Source organism: Canis lupus, chromosome 8 (assembly GCF_048164855.1).
Source record: "Canis lupus baileyi chromosome 8, mCanLup2.hap1, whole genome shotgun sequence".
NCBI classification, from domain to species: Eukaryota; Metazoa; Chordata; class Mammalia; order Carnivora; family Canidae; genus Canis; species Canis lupus.
In genome coordinates, this window is record NC_132845.1 from 49,896,663 (window position 1) to 49,916,413 (window position 19,751).

Genomic DNA, 19,751 nt, shown 5'->3' on the forward strand with positions numbered 1-19,751 from the left:
GTGTAAGAAAGTGGTCTACTTTCATTCTTCTGTATGTAGCTGTCTACTTTACCCAACACCATTTGTTGAAGACACTGCCTTTTTTCCATAGGATAGTCTTTCCTGCTTTGTTGAAGATTAGTTGATCATACAGTTGAGGGTCTATTTCTGGGTTCTCTGTTAAGTTCCATTGATTTGTGTGTCTGTTTTTGTGCCAGTACTATGTTGTCTTAATGACTACAGCTTTATTATATGGCTTGAAGTCAGGCATTGTGATGCCCTCAGCTTTAGTTTTCTTTTTCAGGATCGCTTTGGCTATTTGGGGTCTTTGTGGTTCCATATAAATTTTAGGATTGTTTGTGCTTAGTCTGTGAAAAATGCTGGTGGTATTTTGCTAGGGATTGCATTAAATGTGTAGATTGCTTTGGGTAGTGTAGACATTTTAACAGCATTTGTTCTTCCAGTCTATGAGCACTGAATGTTTTTCCCATTTCTTTATGTCATCTTCAATTTCTTTCATAAGTGTTTTATAGTTTTCAGAGTACAGGTCTTTTATCTCTTTGGTTAGGTTTATTCCTAGGTATCTTACGGTTTTTGGTGCAATTGTAAATGGGATCGATTCCTTGATTTCTCTTTCTGCGGTTTCATTATTGGCATATAGAAATGCAACAGACTTCTGTACGTTGATGTTGTATCCTGTGACTTTACTGAATTTGTGTAATCTGTTAGCAATTTTGTGGTGGGGTCTTTTGAGTTTTCTACATAGAGTATCATGTCATTTGGGAAGAGTGGAAGTTCGACTTCTTCCTTGCCTATTTGGATGCCTTTTCTTCTTTTTGTTGTCTGATCGCTGTGGCTAGGACTTCCAGTACTGTGTTGAAAAACATGATGAGAGAGGACGTCTATCTTGTTCCTCCTGCCTGTAGAGGAAAAGCTCTCAGTTTTTCCCCCTTGTGGATAATATTAGCTGTGTCTTTTGTATGTGGCTTTTATGATGTTGAGATACATTCCTTCCAGCCCTACTTTGTTGAGGGTTTTTATCAAGAAAGGATGCTGTACTTGGTCAAATCCCAGGCCTCCTTTTAAGGCCATAAACCTCTTGTGACATCTACCCCAATCCTCAGTCCCCCTGTCTCTGAGACCGTCTGCAATGCAAAGGTCTCTGCTTTGTCTTGAACCAAAGCCACTCATTAGCACACAGTGAGTGATGACCTGGCAGGAGGAGGATGTGTGCTGACAAGTGAGGTTCTAATGCCCCTCTGGGCACAAGTGTTCTCCTGGCATCCCCCTCTCTCACTCTCTCTCTCTTTCTAGCTCATTCCCTTGCTGTTGCAGTTGACAAGTCGACTGCAGGGCGTCCGAGCTCTCGGCCAGACAGCCTCTGACAATAGTGGCCCAGAAGATGCAAAGAGACAAGCCAAGAAACAGAAGACAAGGCGGACGTGAGGAAGAAGAGGGGCAGGTGAATCTCACTCGGGATAGGCCACAGCACAGCTGAGGGGCCACCACTCGCCCTTGGCATCAAGCATGCATTCAACTGCCTTCACCAGCTGTCTGCCCCATGCTCCTGTCACCGTAGCTGCCTGGGCCTGCCCTGCCTCCCTCTCCCATCCAGCCCCTTGGTGCAATGCAATGAATGGACCCTCCTGTCACTCTGCTGAGCACAATTTATTTTCTGAGTTGAAGATAATTTATTATTATTATTTTTGTCAAAGAAGTATTTAAGCTGTGCTAGTGGCGTGAGAATGTATTTCTTGATCTTCAGCATTCGTTTGCAAGAATTCCAGGAAACACAGGTTTTCGATCCGCTGATAAAGTGCCCATCGGATTTGCCTAGTCCCTTAACTTCCCTCTGCGTCTCAGATCCCTGCTGGAAACTGCACAACCTGTAACTACTACTAGGAGGGTTTGTGAGGAGGTAAAAATCAATAAAATTGCCCATTCATGTGTGTTGTAGCTCATCTCAGATGTGTCTGTTTGATGATGTTGGCATAAAGCAGGGATCATAAACAGAGATGCCTTGGGGGGTACATAGGTCCTGAGCAAAGGGCCGGGCAGGAAAGTCCTATGCAAGGGGGAAGTGACACACAGCAGCCATGTTTGTTCTCGGTAGTAGAGAATAGGGGAGGGAGGCATCTGGGGCAAAATGAGTGCCCATCCCGTCTGAAGGAGCCAGAGCATCTGGGCCCCAGCCCACCAGTGCTCTGTAGGAATGTGCGTTCCTCCATCTAGAGAAGCCGGAAAGACAATGGCTTTGTGTGAAACCCAAGTTATAAATGCTAGTGACAAATTTAATTTCTTAAAAAACCACATAGACCAAACAAAATGCATGTGTGGGATGGGTGAGGCTTGAAGGCTGCTCCTTTGCATGAGGTATGCACAGGAATTGCCAGCATTTATTGAGAACCGCAGTTGACCGGCAATGGGGATATGAAGGTGGGTGCAGTAGGCGATGCTCAGGATGGGGCCACGTCTGCTTCATTCCTTGTTGCCTCCCCAGTGCTTGGCATATGCTGAGCATCTGTGAGGAGTGAACGAGTGCACGCACACATGCATACACGGATCGGTGGGCACACAGCACCTGCCTTCCCAGAGCGCACCCATCCCTGCATGGAAGACCAGCCGCTTGGGACAAGTGCAGTGTGATGAGCCGAGAGCCTCCTCGCAGAGGAAGCTCAAGTGGCCATGAGGTCTGATCTCCCGTTGAGGGATTTGGGAGAGAGGGCTTCCTGGGTGTGCTGTGTGAGTCTGGAAGGATGTGGAATGGAGGCAGGAAAAAGAAAGCACAGGTCTTGTTGGGTGTCGCTTGGCAATGCCAGCCTGAGGGTTCCCCAGTCTTGGTGGCCACCTGCAGAGGTGCTGTGCTTCCAGCTTGTGGCTCTTGGCCTTTTGCCATTTCATGGGTTTACTTTTTTTTTTTTTTTTTTTAGCCCGCAAGCAAGAGGTTGTGGGTTGGAGGAAAAGGGAAGACCGGACAGAGGGAGACCCCAAGACTGAATCTCAGGCAGGCTTCTTAGTGTGGAGCTGAACTCGGGGGTCGATCTCATGACCCCGAGATCATGCCCTGAGCTGAAATCAGGAGTTGGACACTCAACCCACGGAGCCACCCAGGCACCCCTCTTGGGTTTGCTCTTTTACCGTGGCAGGAAGTAATCTCTCAGAGATCTGGGACAGATGAGATACATAATCCAATTCTCGGAGTGTTTTCTAACTCTTATTCCAAGTGGACACCCAGAAACATCCCTTTTAAATGTTAATGGGGCTTTTTATTGACATGGTGTAAAGGTTAAGAGCTTGTGGAAGATACAACTAAATGTCAATACATCTAAGCCAGTACTGGCCGCCGCCAGCAGGTGGCAGCCTTCCCCTGCCACTGGCCTGTGGGTCACCTGGGGTGCCGCCGGCGCTGCTAAAGGGCTCTGCTCCCGGTGGGGGGTGGGGGGACGAAGTGGATGCATTTCTAGTTCATTTGAAAGGTGGGCTTCCTCTGTGGTCTGTAATTTTCTCATTTTCTGGCACTCTCAGGACGGAATTCCTCTGATACCCCCTGGGAGGTGGACAGGTGAATGGTGTTAGGATTTTGAATGGGGCCGCAGTTACATGAGAAATTTTTCCTTATCCCGGGAAATTTTTTAAATGTCCGACACGGTGGGTTCTTCACTCCCACTGCTTGCGCGTTTTTGCTTATTAAAGCGGCGTAAGACTTGACCGAGGACACCCCAGAGACTTTCAGGGAAGTGTCATTCTCACATGCTGGCTGGACTTGGTTCTGAGTTTTCTGTTTCCTTTCCTTTTTTTTTTTTTTAAACAAATACTTTTTTTATTTTTAAAGATTTTACTTATTTATTCATGAGAGACAGAGAGAGGTGGAGACACAGGCAGAGGGAGAAGCAAGCTCCATGCAGGGAGCCCAATGTAGGACTGGATCCCGGGACCCAGGATCATGACTGGGCTGAAGGCAGATACTCAACCACTGAGCCACCCAGGTGCCCCCCTCCCCTTCTGGGTTTTCTTGTTTTGAGTTTTGCCAAGCAAGCAGTGGGGATTGTTGGGCATGGGGGGATGGGAAGGGCTGAAGGGGCACTGAAGAAGAAGAGGCAGCCCTGTGTTAACTCTTCACGGTCTCCCTGTGAGGAAGAAATATTCATGAGAGTAGGCCAAGGTGAGTGATGGCCATCCCCGGGAAGAGCACCAGTGGGAAACACTAGCCTTCCATGCGTGGCCACCATGTGTCCCATGTGTGTGGTTCGCTGGATCTCCATGACCTTCATGAAGCATACATGTTTCAGTCCTATTTTACAGAAGAGGACGTGGAGACTCAAGGATCTCACAGCTATTAAATGGCAGAGCTAAGATTTGAACCCAGGTCCAAGAGTTGTCCCCGCTACACAAAATGCAATAGTGCGGTTCCATGGGGGGCTGTTAGGGACTAGTTTGGGGATTTAGAGAAGGAAGGCTGTGTGTGGGAGATGGGGGCATACCTGTGGTAAAGTCAGGGCCTGGTGACATGTAGCAGTGTTTGCAACGGAGGGTCAGGTCACGGAGGGACCCTCAGCCTGGTGTCTGGGACCAAAGAACTCTAGGACTAGATATTTAAATCCAGTCCCTTCATAGGATTTCCGTTTCCTTTGGAGCTGGAGCATCCAGAAGGGAAGTCTTGGTAAGGATTTGGGGGAGAAAATGATGGTATTCTGTTGAGCCTGAGGCCAGGTGCTGATGAGAGGTGAGAGCCACGTCTTAGTCACCTGGCACATGGTTGGCGCTTGAGACAGGAACCAGCCTCAAGAGGGGCCCCAGTGACCCACACTGCCCTCTGGTCCCCTGCCATTGCTCAACTGGGGCTGGCCTGGTGTGGCCCATGGAATAGGGCAGAAGCAGGGGCATGGGGGGAGGAGGTGATGTGCGGCTTCTCAGGCTAGGTCAGGAAAGGGCGCACCTCCTCCTTTGCCTGTGGGTGCAGCCAGCCTGCCTGCCTCGCGGGAGGGTCCTCATGCAGTCCTGTGGAGAGGAGCTGAGCCCTGTGGCCTATAGCCCATCCAGCATCCCAGCCACCTGCGTCAGGCACCTTAGAAGTGACCCTCCCGCCCCAGTCAAGCCTTTGTATGATGCAGCCCCAGCCGACATCCGCAAGGCCCTCTTAGAGACCCCAGATGAGTGGGGCCCAGTCGAGCTCCTCCCAAGTCCTGTCCCACAGAAGCTGTGAGTACTGTACACAATTGTATTAGGCCTCCAGGTTTTGGGGTAACTTGTCCTACAACCTTACATACCCAGAACTGTCACACGAGTGGTCAGTGACTGAGAGACTCCCAGCAAATTGATGCATTTCTGCTTGTGTGTTCATCCACTCTCTTTTGGTTTCAAGTAATAGAAACCCAACTCCAACTAGCTTAAGCAAAATGGGCCGTGTCACTGATCACATAATGAAGAAATCAGGCTTTGTGCGTGGCTGGATCTAGGGTCTGTCTGAGTCTCCAGGGTCTGCTCCCCTTTGTGTGTTGATCTTTGCTATTGGCTCCATCAAGGCTCTAAGGGCAGCTCTCTGTGGTGGACTCTGAGAGACCCCTCTGTAGAAACCAATGGACATTTAAACCAGGCCCCAGGCTGTTTGCTCACTCACTGGTCTTGCTGAGGCAGGGGCAAGCGCCAGGCACACAGGACAACAGCTGACGGTGAGTGGAGTCTGGGAAACTGGCCTTTGGCTTCCACCGGTCCATTGTGCTTCTATGGAAGACGTTCATCCAGCAGTGTCTGGCCTTACGTCATCCCAATTTGTAGGCCCGACAGGAAGAGAACTTCATTTTGAGGCAACACGTGTCCATCCTGGGGAAGGGGCAAACTGCAGAACCGCTGGGGCAGACCTGAGGCACACCTACACCATGCCATCGGTAGCTGCCATGACCGGGATGCTGCATTACCCAGAGAAGGAGGCAGTGTGGAGTGAGCAAAACCGAGAGAAGCCAGCTCCACTTTCTTTAAGACTTGATGACAAGGCCTGGTTGAAGTCAGCTACCAGATTTGGCTTTAGCTTTTCATTAGCACAGTGACGATGACCTTATGACACAGAGGAGGGAGAAATTAATCTGGTTGTGGGCCTGCCATGTGCTAGTGCTGGGAAGCTCCTGGCCAACCCTGGAATTTGAGTGGAGCTGAGGAAGGTATGTGGCCCCTTCCTGCCCCCCCTCTCAGTGGGAGGAGGTGTTTATGCTTCATGATACAATGGTAGGATAATGGTTGGGTCATGAACATACTAACTACACTCTTGCTGTAATGTATGCCTGGGGTTGTTTAAGATGCTACCTGTTTTCATATCCTTTTGGATGAGTGAATTTTTTTCACTGTTCCACTGTGTAGATGAAAACAGCAGCCTAACTTGCATTTGGTTTTTGGAATGTGAAGATTTTATAAAATAGATGAATGCATCGGAACAGGTGGTCCCCAGGTCGGTGTAGAATCTGTGCCTCCGGAGACCGATGGCTCCCACCTCACCTGGGGAGGTGTTAGCAAGAGGAAGGATCCCGCAGCTGCTGCATTTTTACTCTGTCAGGGGCCTTTGAGCTACGAGGAAGAGGTGGCCAACACCCCTGAGTGGTCCAACTTGGGATGGGCCTCTCTTGCCTCCTTTTCATGGATAGGGTGGGAAGGAATAGGGACAAAGAACTATTTGTTTACTGCCTATAAAAATGCCTCTTTCCTTGTACACTTGCAAGAATGCCTCATCTAAGTGATGATGGATAGTCGGTTATAATGGCAAAGATCTGTTCACATATAAAGATGAGGTCTAAGACCTGGATTGGTTTGAGTGCAGGGGTCAGCAAACTATGGCCCTCAGGCCAAATCTGGTTTACCACCTGTGTTTGTAAATAAAGTGTCATGGGAACACAGCCATCCCTGTTCATTTACAGATTGTTCCTGGATTTTTTTTTTTTCCCTACAATGGTAGAGGTGAGTAGTTGTCACAAAGACTGTATGGCCTACAAAGCCTAAAATACTTATTATCTGGCCCTTTCTAGGAAAGGTTTGCTGACTTCTAGTCTAGCGGGCACTTTGTAAAGTTTGATCTTTGGGGGGGGGTCATTAATTCGTTAATTTGTTCAGCACGTATTAACTGAGCATCTAGCCTGTGCCTGGCACTCCTCTGTATGCTGGGAAATTAGGGGTGAGAAGGGGCAATCAGGCCTCCTCAGTTCTCCTGAGACATAATGCTGATGGAGGGAGGGACAATCAACAAGAAAATGAGATTTCTTGGATAATGATAAGCGTTATTTAAAAAAGTGGAACAGGTAGTGTGGTAGAGGGTGACTGGTCTCAGGGAAGGCCACTCTGAGGAGGTGACATTTCAGCTGAGTCCTGAAGAAGAGAAGCTAGTTATGCCACGATCTACAGGAAGTGCTGCCCAGGTGGAGGGGCAGTCATTGTAAAGGCCTTAAAAAGGAAATGAGCTTCATGAGTTTGAGGAACAGTAGAGAGGCCATGCCCCGGGATAGTTAAATCTTCAGAGGATGGGCAGGAGGAAGGAACTGCTAAAGAAAGCAAGAAGAAGTGGCCCCTGAGGTGGGGGAAATCCAGGGGTGGATGGTGGGTGAATGATTGGTGCTCTACCCACTTGGTGATGAATACTCATTAGTAGGAATATTGGTCATGATCAATCCACATGGACTCATATGGAGGCCATGTCAGCAACTCATGCTTGTCTTCTCTTTGGGATGAACCATATGAAACTACCATTTTTACACTCAAAAACGGTCGAATTAGCAACCCACCATACATGTATACTGAGATTAAGCAAGTAAGTGGAGTGTGGATGGCAGGAGCTAGGTTTCTCACTGTTGGAGTAGAAAGTGATGGATCAGCTCCAAAGAGAGCTAGAATGATCCATGTGGGAATGGATCAGAGTTGGACACACAGTACGAACTGATGTTTACTTTCATATATATACAGATGGCTGCATGTAGAAATACTTATACCTGTGTGCAGACATACAGGTTAGTTCCCTGCTCTTTCAGCTGAGGCAGGGGGAGGTGCTAGAAGGAGTGACACTCCGGTAGTAACAACACCTAGCACCTGGATCTTCATTCTCTAATAAATACCACTCCTCTGATAAAAGGAGTGGGGGCTCCTTGGGAAAAGTCTAATTCTAGGATGGGGGTAGGAAATACATAAGATGAGCCAGGAGCATCTTGCAGGGTTAAAAAGTAGGTGCTTTCTGACCTTTTGTGCTTGGAAGTGCTAAACAAAACAACGCAGAACACCACATTGATGGGTATCTCACCAGGACACAAGAGCCAACTGAAAGAGGTCCCAATGGTCAAAGCTGGAACTGTCTGAACAACAAGATAAAGTGGCACTGGATTATAATCCAAAGTATAAAATCAGTACTATGATTCTGCATTGACATAAACAAATGATTGAATGAGCAAATAAATGGTGGAGAAGAGACAAATCTGTCTTGTAATAGAACTCCAAATTGATGTAGCTCCTCCACCCTCCAGAAGATGGAGGATAACCCTTCCTCCTCAAGTGCTTCTTGTAATGACTTCCTTCCAAACGGGACTGTGTGAAAAAGGGGGAAAAAGAGTAACTTTGTAGTGAAGAAACCTAACCCGACACAACCTCAACCAAGTGATCAAGGTCAATGTCAACAGCAGGAAGTCATCCCGAGAGTGCATACCCTTGATACGAAGTGATGTCAATGAGATGTCCTCTACGATCTTTCTTCTCAAAACACACAAGTCTCATCAAATGAAAAAAATATCAGACAAATCCCAATCTTGGGACATTCTAACAAAACACCTGGCCAGTATTCCTCAAAAGTATCAAGGTCGTCAATGTGGTATCCTGGCATAGAAAAAAAAAAAAAAAAAGGACATTAAGTAAAAACTAAGGAAGTCTGAATAAATATGGACTTTAGTTAATAACAATACATTAATATGTGGGGCACATGGGAACTCTGTGTACTATCTTCACCATTTTCCTGAAACCATTGCAAAATGGTTTAAACATTTACTTAAAAAAAAATGTTGAGCTCTCAGCCCTAGAGCCATCTTCTTGGAAACCTCCACATCATGAGAGCCAAGTAGAAGAAAAAGCACAGGCTGAATTGAAAAAGAAGAAAGCAGAGGCAGAGGTCCAAGCAAAGCACTAGCTTGTGCACCCATGGAAGCCACAGGAGCAGAAATAAGGAAAGTCAGGGGCAGGGATGCCAGTAGAAATTGTTGGGACTGAGAGCTTACTTTCTAGAACTTGATTCAATGGATCAGAACATCCATCACCATCTGATGGCAATGATCACTTTTTTTTCCCCTAAGTCCATGCTGGGCGTGGAGCCCAATGTGGGGCTTGACGCTGAGATCAAGACCTGAGCTGAGATCAAGAGTCAGAGACTTAACCGACTAACTTAACCACTAACCAGGCCTCCTGCAAAGACCACCTTTGAGACACCCACCTTGCTCATACCAAAACAGTCCCTTATGGCCCTTAGCTCTGTACCTGTGACTTTGGGGACTAATTCCATTTTCATTTATGGCTGAATGTTAACGTGTACAATAAATCATCTCTTCTGCTGTCTTAGCTGAAGAAAAAAAAAGTTGAAAACCAGCAGTGTCATATACTTGACCTAGTACATGTCTTACCTGGTTTTGTTTGGGAGCATGAATTTGTTTTGTGCCATCTGAACTCTGCTAGTTGATCCCCTCATGGCCAATGGTAAGAGACAAAATGACCCAAGTCAGGAAATGGCCCAGCATGCAGACCACACACATCGGTCTGCCTGAAAATGCCAAGAAGAAGATAGTCAGAGGTCAACAACCTATAGCCCAGGGGCCAAATCCATCTGGCTGCCAATAAAGTTTTATTGGAACACAGCCTGCTCATTCACTTATGTATTGTCTGTGGCTTCTTTTGAGTGACACTGCAGAACTGAGTAGTTACAACAGAGATCGGAGGGCCCACAAAATATTTACTATCTGTCCGGTCCTGCATAAAGGACACAGGCTCTGTCATCATCCTTAGCAGGAAGGGTGAGGAATCCCCATCTCGGGACAAGTCGGTCTTTTAACAACACAACACACAGCTGGGCAAAGCCCAAGGTTCTTTGGGACTGAAATGGATCATTAATATTGAATGTTTACAACCTTCTTGTTCCAGATGATTCAATTTAATTTCTCCTGACTGTTGTAACAGAGCTCCCACGTGCAGAGGTCGGGGCTGTATGTCTTCATTGGCTTTCTGAGGCTTGGGAGCATATTGATTCTGCGGAATGTACATTTCTCTGGAAAAAACATCTCCTGACATGACAGGAGATCACACATTGCTTGTTTCCTGTCCCTTTCATTCCCCTCTGAACATAATAAAATCATGATTCCAGCATCACTGAGGGACCCTCGCGTCTCTTGGAAGCAGGGCTCCTTTTGCTTGCTTTCTTTTTAAATCTCTTTCAAGCCAGTGAGGCAGGGTAGAAAAATTTTACTGGCGTTGGAGCCACACAGATATGAGTGCAAATCCTGTGGCTGTTATTTCCTGGGTTGTTTGATTTTGGGTGAGCTGCCTCATGTCTCGGAGTCTTAGGCCATCCCACTGTAAAATGGGGATGATGGTTGCAGTACAGGGTGCTTCTGAGGATTTGGTGAAGCGATGCTCATAGAGCACCTGCTACAGGGCTTGCTGCACGGTACCATCCCTTCGCAGAGGGAGGACAGCTGTATGTGCTGGTGTAACTGTGCCCGTGTTTTACAATCAGCCATTGGAGTTGATTGGTCAGTGCCCATGCCATGACAGATGTTCAATATTTGAGAAATCACCCCTACGTAGAGACAACTTCTCCTCCTTTCAGAGTTTCAATTTCATTGGTCTACACTAGTGCAGACACCGGTTGGAGCCCTGCCCAGCTCCCCTTTACCTGGCCACCTTTCCCTAGCTGCTGTGAGTGCTGGCTGCTGCGAGCTCACAGCTGTCCCCTGTTCCAGAGAACTGCCCTCTCCAGATGGGAGCCACCTTACCCCAGAGGGGATGCCATGCTCCGGGGACTAACTGATAGAGCAGTAGAGGCTGCATGGTGGTGCAGTTTGTGCCCCAGAGCTCGCCGTGGGATCGCACCAAGGCAAGGCCGTACAGACCACATTTTCTCTCGGCTCTTTCCCCTTCTGCTTCTTGGGGCCTTCACTTCCCTTCTCTTGACAGCTCTCTCTTAAAAACCCACATCTGCCCAAGTCCATTTGCAGCTCTGCTTCTAGGAAATCTGGCTCTTACATCTTTCTGCCAGAACAATGGTCCATCCCTGGGGTCCTAGTGAGGAAGGGTTTGAGGGGTCATCTGCATGGAGCTGCTTTGGTGGAGTCTGCCGGTAGGCAGGGCCCCTGTGGGAGATGTGACTCAAGGGTTTTTGTCAAATATCTTTGTCCCTTGACACATGCAAAAAAAAAAAAAAAAATCTGGGATCAGACTCCAGGATTTCCTCCACACCATACCATGGCCCTGTTGTCTGTTGTGCTGTCGGAAGGCTGTGAGTTTGGAAGGAGTGTATTTGTATGTGTGATATGTGGGTGCAACTATGTGTGTGCATGTATTTATGTGTGGGGCCCCGTGTGTGTGTGTGTGTGTGCACATGAAACTGAGCCTGTGAGCCCCACTTCTGGTCCTGTGCATCTGCCTGGGCTGGCCCAGCCTGTCTGCTGCTTTGCAACCCTCAGGTGATGGCCAGCTGGCAAAGAAGGAGGGCGCTGGGATGCCTTTTTCATTGGGACTCTTGACCATCCCCACCATATTGGGCCTCTTGGTCTTTTGGGCACAACTTGGCCTCTGCTGACTTTGAGGACCTGCCAGAGATGCCATCTGGTCTGGGAAATGTTCTCAGCCTGGGCACAGCCCACTGACCACTGCCTGCTGATCTGTGACTCCTCCATCCAGGGAAACAGCAAAGCCTGACCTGAGTGAGCACTGGGATGGGGCCACGTCTTGGGAGAGGCTGCTTTGTGGTCAACCAGTTTCTGGACCTGGTGCTGCCAATAAGGTGCAGAGGAGATTGTGTCAATTACTGGCCACTGGCTCCATTCTAAGACTGACTAGGAGAGAGCTAGCCTCTCTTTGGGTTTGCCCAGTCTGGACCACTTCCTCTTGGGGAATGGGTGGGGGAAGACATTAACGTTTGGAGCAGTGTTGTATTACTCAGCACTCATGTTTGCAAGGGTTAGAAACCCAGCTTGACCTAACTTAGGCAAATGTCTCCAAACTCGAAGGGAGGGTAGGATGTTGTACTTCTAGATGGAACACTTGAACCAACGACTGAGCTCCTTCTTTATTTTAGGCACAGAACTAAGAAGTTTATAGTTTTTTCTCATTTGATTCTCACACTGGTGAGGGAACTGAGTTTCAGAGTAGTAAAGTGACCTCCCAAGGTCATAGAAATCATCATAAGTGGTGCCACTGACCCCAAAGCCTGAGCTATTAGCCACCAAGCATTGTATCAGGGTATTAGTTAAGGTTGGCTAAACTGCTGTAACAAATAGACCCAAACTGAATGGCACACACCCAACAGAAGTTTCTTTCTGACTTGTGTTACAGGTCAAGATGGTCCCAGGTGAATGGAGAGGGCTTGGCCTGTGTTACAAAAAGTTGTTCAGGGGACAAGCTCACAGAGTTGTGCCATCTCCAATATGTGGCTTCTGAGATCACCTTGGAGACACAGCATGGTGGAGTACACGTGGTGGAATTTTATGGACCAGAACAGGAAGTGGCACATTGGTTCTATTCCCTTTCCACTGTCTTGAACTCAGTTGTGTGGCCCCACCTAGATGCAAGGGTTTCTGGGAAATCTGATTAGCTGTGTACCCAAGAGAAAGGAAAGGGAAGGACCATATCTGATGGGCAGCCTATAGTCTCTGCCACACAGAATAAGTATTACCACCATTTCTTGCTCTCTTCTAGTCCTTGTTCATAAGTAGTTTTTGTACTCAGAGCCATAACATATATTCTAGTTTTATTTCTTTCATTTATCATAATCCTTTTTCTGTGTGGCTCCGTTGACTTTCCTAATGACCGTGGTTATGGTCTGTGTACACCAATTGTTGGATAGTTAACTTGTTCTAGGTTTTTTCAGATAATAAAACAGTAAACACTTTTATGCAGAAAACCTTTGGCACTATTGAATTATTTTTTTTTAATTCCCAGGAGTGAGGATACCAAGTCGAATGAGTGAGCATTTTTATGGCTTTTGACACTGATCACCTTATTGCTCTCCATAGGGCTCATAGGCATCTACAATGATACCTGCAGTGCTGCCAGCACTGGGTGCGGCAGTTTTTTCTCATTTAGTTGCTGTGAAATGGTTCTTTAGTTTATTATGATTGCCTTTTCTAGGTCTCAGCCACTGGGCAGGAAGTGTTGGTGTGTGTGTATTTGGCCTAAGTCATACCTGCTGTAATTTTAGCCTTTTCTTTTACCTTTGGGAGTGACAAAACTATTTATTCAGTCAACAAAAACTTAGGGAATACCTAAGTCCAGGCCCTGGGCATGTGGTGAATCAAAAAAAAGACAAAGACCTCATCCTCATGGGACTTTATATTCTGGTGGGAAGACAGACATTGGTAAAGTAACACAGAGATAAATGAAACCATTTTAGTTAGTGAGAAGCGCCAAGAGGAAAACAGGACTGGGTGATGGGATAGAGACTGGGGCTATCCCAAAATGGGAGTGGTATTCAGAGGAGGCCTTTCTGAGAAAGTAGAATTCAAACCTGAGCCCTATGTGATGAGAAGGAGCCAGCCATCTAAAGAGCAGAGGGAAGAACATTCCAGGACAGCACATGCAGAGGCCCCAGGGTAGGAATAAGAACGGGGAGGTGGTCAAGAAATAGCAGTTGGGACAATCTGGTGGGCATGAATGAGGGAGTAGTAAGAGACAGGACCAGTGACCTCAACAAGGATGAATCACCTATGACTTTGCAGATGGAATAGAGAATTGACACATTTTCTAATGGCCCCTGAAAACTGCTGGAGGACTGTAAGCCAGGGAGGAAAATGATCTGATTGCCATTTCAGAAGGATGGCTGTGGGCAGAAAGGACTGCAGGGCAGATATTGGAAAACTTGTCTGCAAAAGGCCAGATCAAAAATACTTTAGGCCTCATGCCCCACGTATGGTCTCTATGGCAACTACTCAGCTCTGCCATTGTGGTGGGGAATTAGCCCTAGATGGTCTATACATGAACAGATGTGGTTTTTTTTTTTCCAAAATAAACATGTATTTTCAAAAACAGGTGGCTGGCCAGATTTGATCTAAGGGCCATAGTTGGCTGATCTCTGCTGTAGGGGATTAAGAACCCAGGCAGGGAGACCAGCCTGGAGGCCACTGGATTAAACCAGAGGAGACACGTGATGGCGGCTTGGACCAGAGTGATGGAGGCGGAAATGCAGAGGAGATGATATGGGATGTGTTGCGGAGGCTGAACTGCTCTGCCTGGGGAACCCTTCTGTTTTTCATAGATGACTCTGGAGAAGAGTCAGGAAAGTATGGAGAGGTTTAACATTACAGCCTTTGACGGGGGCTAATCAGTTGCTTGAAACGTGGTCACTCCATCACTGAAGACCAAGTAACTAGTCTGAGTCAAGCTAAGGGGTGACAAGGATTTGACTTCAGTCACAGCCATGATGCTATGCCACCTCCCAGCTCTGGAGCGGACTCCCACCCTGTCCAACCTGTGGCTGATCCTCGGGGTTGTCTCTAGGCTGTCTGCCAGCAGGTGTGCAGCCTCAGTGTGACTTGGGGGCCACATGGCCCTAAGCCCCACTACTTTCTGGTGGTGTAACCTTGGGTAGGTCACCCTTAGCTCTGGGCCTGTTTCCTTAACTATAAACCAGAGTCAGCAGAGAGTCCTACCTCTGGTGTTGGGAGGACCAGGTCATCCCCAGCCCTAGGACTCACTCACAAATGGCAGGCAGCTCTTGATACTAAAAATTCTTCTTGTTGATGTTTCTTTCAAAGATGGCACCCCCTCAGAGCCTACTGCTCCATCTTGCCGTCTCATATTTTTAAAGGTCTTTCTGTGACTTTGGAACATCTCTGTTGTGTCTGATCCATTAGGTGTCAGTTTTTACTGTTAACTCAGTTCAGCTTTATTTCCCAGCTTGGGTTGGGGGTGGAGGAGTCTTCTTCCTTCTTGAGGGTTTGAGCGGTCCTGGAGCAGAGCCTGGTTTTTTGTTCAACACTGCATGCCCAGCCCCCAACACATTGCCAGGCACATAGGGGCTGAAGGTAAGATCCTCAAATCTTTGAAAAATCCCCAAAGGAAGCCCTCATGAGCCCAGTAACCATTGTATTCTATCCCTCCCCAGCACCTAGTCCAGTTCCTGGCACGCAGTAGGGCCTCAGTAAATGTAGATGGAACTGTTTGAGCTACATTCACATTAACACTTAGGAGAAGCTTGTTTGCTCGGAGCTTGGGATCTTTGCTTTTTCTTTTCTGTGCCCCACAGCATTCAGGCATGGGGTGGGCTAGGGCTCCAGGGCTAACTGGGGTTGGCAGGCCAGCGATGGCTCCTGGCCCCTTGGGAGCCTGTGTGACATGTGGACTCTCAGGTCCTGCCCCAGACCTACTGAGTGATTGGAATCTCTGTGGGGTGGGGCCCAGGAAGCTTCCTGGTCATTCTCATGCACAGGAAAATTTGAGCCTTGCCTTCATTTCTCAGCGTGGGGGAAGTCACGGATCCCTGTCAGAGATAGAACCCTGCATGTGATGCTTCATTGGTCTGACCCAGGCCAGCATTTATCATGTAATAGTCTCCCTTTTGGTGAGTGGCTTTGACAAAAGGAGCCATTGCTTAAGTTGGTCGGGGACCAGGCACTTCATCTGCTGTATGTGTCCGATCCAGCAGCTTGCTCATTCTTCAAGTGCCTTCCTCCAGCGCCGAGTCCATCCATTGCCTTGGACACAGTGAAATGACTTCTCCTTAACAGGCAGTTGGCTGCTTGAATCCCATCTGGGCCTGGTGATGTTGGACTCTTCAAAGGCTGGTCCTTTGTGGAGGAGTGGTGAGCTCCCCATCATAGGAGTTGTGCAAGGAGAGGCTGGACAATCCCCGAGCAGGGATGCTATCAGGAAGAGCCTGGCATTCAACTTGAGGTCAGACTGGATGATTCTGAAAGTCCCTCTCAGTATTAATGCATAGCTCTGACTCTCTCTTTTTAGCACCAGCTTCTCCTTTCTCTTCCCCAATGCTTGTTCATCACCACCATCTATGCCCAGCCTCAGGCTGAGAAGAAATAAGGATAAACAATACCCACCATGGTAGAATGTAAAGACCATGGATTTGGGGTCATGCCCTACCGTGTTGAAGTATCCCAGGTGTCCTCTCAATAGCTGTGCGACTCGGGTGTGTGTAGCAGACACTCCTGTTGCCTTACCCACATCCCTCCAGTTTAGCCGTGTGCTGAAGTAGGCTAGCATTAGCTCCCAAGAATCAACTGGTAAATTTTCAGGAATTTTGCGAACATTTTCAGGAACATTGCAAGCCAACTGACATCACATTGGTGGCTTGAGATTGGCCATCCTGGGAGTATTTATACCACAGGAATCAGCAAACATTACAAATCCAGGCTCCTCCTCCTCCCCAATCTGGAGAACCAGTTGTTAAACACTGACCACCACACGACTGCTCTAGCCTTGCTACATCAGTAAGCGTTGGTCAACTTCCAGTTACTGGTATATCTGCCTCTCCTTGTCTGAGGGCTTTCTGCAAAGCTGTGGAATGCTACTCCATCCTCGCAGAGGGCAGGATGGCAGTATCTGGGAATTAATGTTCCTGAGAGCATCCCCCAGCCAGTGACTGACAGGTGTGTAAATACCTGGCTCCCTTGCCTCGTGGCTGGGAGGACTCTGAGATGTGTGTCTCTCACTGACATACAGTGTTTTCCAACACGATTAAGCTGCAGAGCCTACAACCAGAGGTGTCTTGAGAACAGGCTTTAGTTAGCTGCCTCTCTTCCCTGGGTCACGTCCCTGCTTCCCTATAGGTATCTTCTGCACCTCCCAAATCAACTACTTGTAGTTGAATCCTTGCCCCATGTCTGCTTCTGGGGAAGCCCCCAACTAAGAGTGCATATGATTTAACCTCTCTGGGCTTCGGTTTCCTAATTTAGACCTGGGGTATTGATGATCGACTCACAGGCAGGGGTGAAGGTTAACTCAGCACAGGGGAAGTGTGAAGCTTGAGCAGAAATTGGTCTACTTTCAAGTGCTTAGAACAGCGCCTGGGGTGTGCCCAGGAAGCATGATTGATAGTGCCTGGTACATAGGAAGCCCTCAGTAAGGGGTCTGTTAGCATCCCCTATGGCTCATCTGACTGGTTGCAGCTCCTTCACTTACACGTGACCAAACCTACCCAAAGCATGCTGAAGCAAAGCTAGATCAAAGTGGCTCATGGAATGGAAGGAGTTGCTGTATGCACCAGAGACTAGGGACTCAGTGACACCAAGATGCTTTATAAATCTGTCCATCTTTCCTCTGTTGGAGTTCACAGGTCTTCGTGACTTGGGCTTATGTTAACCTACCACAGACAGGCTCCTCTCATGGATGAGAATGAATGAGAAAAAAACCTTTGTGGCACTAAGCTGCTGACATCTGGGGATTTATCCAACACTGCCCCATAGTCACTCTATCCCGACCAATCTAGAACTTTCCCTATGTTATCTATAGTTCTCTTAACTGCCGTACAAGGCGGACATTCCTAGGTCTACTTATCAGGTGGGAAAACAAGTTCAGAGAGGTTGAAGAACTGGCCCAAGATCACCCAAGCTGGCAAGTGGCAATGCCATGATTCAAACCCACTTCTGCTCAATGTCATGGAGCTTGCTTTCTTGCCCCACAAGCCCTGGTCGGGGCAGGGGCGGGGGGCGGTGTCTTAAGATGTAAATCAGGATTGAGGAAGTGGGGTTGGAAGGCAGCAGAACTAACACATAGGATGATTTGGAAGTCAATGTCAATTTAGCTCACCTCCTGCCAAACTGCAACTGTGAAACATAACAGATTACATGATGGGTCCTGCGTTCATTTGGGGTGTTTTCAGATGAGCAGTTCTGGAGTGTTTGCTAAACACTTTGGATGTGTCTTCAAAGACCTCCTTCATATTTCATGCAGGCAGACAGAGCAGGATGATCATGCATGCTAATGCCCCTTCCTGGGAGTCCGGGAGGATGGTTCTCCTTAGATCCTCATTAACGGGGCATGTACACTTCTGAAGGAATGATGGCCAGCATCTGGACTGGATGTCAGAAGGACCACAGCTGGGAGGGCCTCACTTCTCAACTAACTTTTTCCCAGTGAAGCTTCCTTGCTTGCATGCTTCCCTTGCTCTAGGGATGAAATAAATGCTAGTGTTCCCAGCACATCTCCTTTTTCATGATAATGGCTTTTACCCTTTCTCATCCCTGACACTTTGACCCCCTAGTGGGTTCCTACCTCCATCTGCCATTGACTGATCTGACACCAAAGTCCTGAAACTATAGCGCTCTGCCCCCCCCGCTGCAGGTGACTGGCCTGGAGGTTGGCACATGACTCACGCTGGGGCAATCAGAACCCTTCTTGCGATTCTGACCTTGGAAATAGAGTGTCAGTCAGTCCTCTGTAGAGGAGGCTGGGAGTCATGAGGCTGGGAGTTGTAGGGAGCCTCATCTCCTGCCAACAGGACAGAAGCCCCTCCCCTCTAAGAAGAAAAAAAATGACAGTAGTAGAGCTGAAGAGTAGGTACTGTTGAAATTCACATGTTGGATTTCAATTATACCCGTACTTCTGCTTTCCTGGTTACTTTCCCTTTGATTATAGTCTAGTGGTGATGGGCGCAGCCTCTGCAGCCAGACAACGCAGGTTCAAATCCTGGCTTGCAGACTAGGTGTGTGACAGCTGTTGTTTGTCGTCTGTAAAACCGCATCAATGGGAATACCTACCTTATAGGGTGATTTGTGAGGAAGAAAAGAGATACAAGCAAAGTGCTTAGAATAGCACCTGGGAGGTAATACATGCTTCATAAATGTCTTTTCTTCTTTCCCCTCTCTCTCCTAATAATAATAGTGACAATAATAATAACAATATTGATGTTATTATTTTAACATCTCAGCTCAGGCCCGGGTCTCAGGGTGGTAAGTTCAAGCCCCATGTTGGACTCCACGCTGGGCGTGCAGCCCCACCTAAACAGAAGATTCTTCACTATCCTACCAGCAAGTTGTGCTTCTATCACCGGCAACAAAAAAGCATTGAGACACTCTCCAAAGATGAGAGTCCTTTGAAAGAATTTGCTGGGGCTGATGCTGGAGCCGATATAATGTTATTATGTCTCATCGAAGCAACAGTACTGTGTTATTTTATCTAATAATAATCTAATAACGTACTACCACTAATACTATTATATCGGTAATAACCAATGTTACATCTAATAATAACAGTAACCATTAAGGTGGTAATAGTAATAATTAATAATAGTAATGATTACTAATAAGAGTAATAATTCGGTATCCTACCTACCTAATTACAGATTCTTCCGTATGGAGCTTCTATCCCTTGCAACAACAAAAAAACCATCGAGGGCGGGCACTTGGTTGGATGAGCACTGGGTGTTATGCTATATGTTTGCAAATTGAACTCCAATAAAAAAAAAATTAAAACAAAAAAACAAACAAAACAAAACAAAACAAAACAAAACAAAACAAAACAAAACAAAACAAAACAAAACAACATCGAGAGCCTCCGGAGAGAGGAGTCTTTCAGAAGTCGGTGGGGTTGGTACTGGTAGC

The 19,751-nt window shown here is 47.5% G+C and overlaps 1 protein-coding gene and 1 long non-coding RNA gene across 3 annotated transcripts in view; one reads left to right on the forward strand and one right to left on the reverse strand.

Moving 5' to 3' along the window:
- LOC140638492 (BOS complex subunit NOMO1) overlaps nt 1-1,940 on the forward strand; it is a 57,501-nt gene extending 55,561 nt beyond the window's left edge. Inside the window, exon 31 of the mRNA XM_072835909.1 lies at nt 1,294-1,940. Coding sequence (XP_072692010.1) covers nt 1,294-1,425 — 132 coding nt within the window. The 3' untranslated portion in view covers nt 1,426-1,940. The remainder of the gene's footprint in view (nt 1-1,293) is intronic.
- Nucleotides 1,301-19,697, reverse strand: LOC140638494 (uncharacterized). Of its 2 annotated transcripts, none has more exons than XR_012035515.1 (4): nt 19,483-19,697; nt 9,609-9,745; nt 8,648-8,814; nt 1,301-8,529 (listed from the first exon to the last, which is right to left on the reverse strand). It is a non-coding gene; the product is annotated as an uncharacterized lncRNA (long non-coding RNA). The 2 variants fall into 2 exon arrangements; XR_012035516.1 differs by lacking the exon at nt 19,483-19,697 and adding an exon at nt 12,502-12,674.
- Nucleotides 19,698-19,751: the final 54 nt, after the last annotated feature.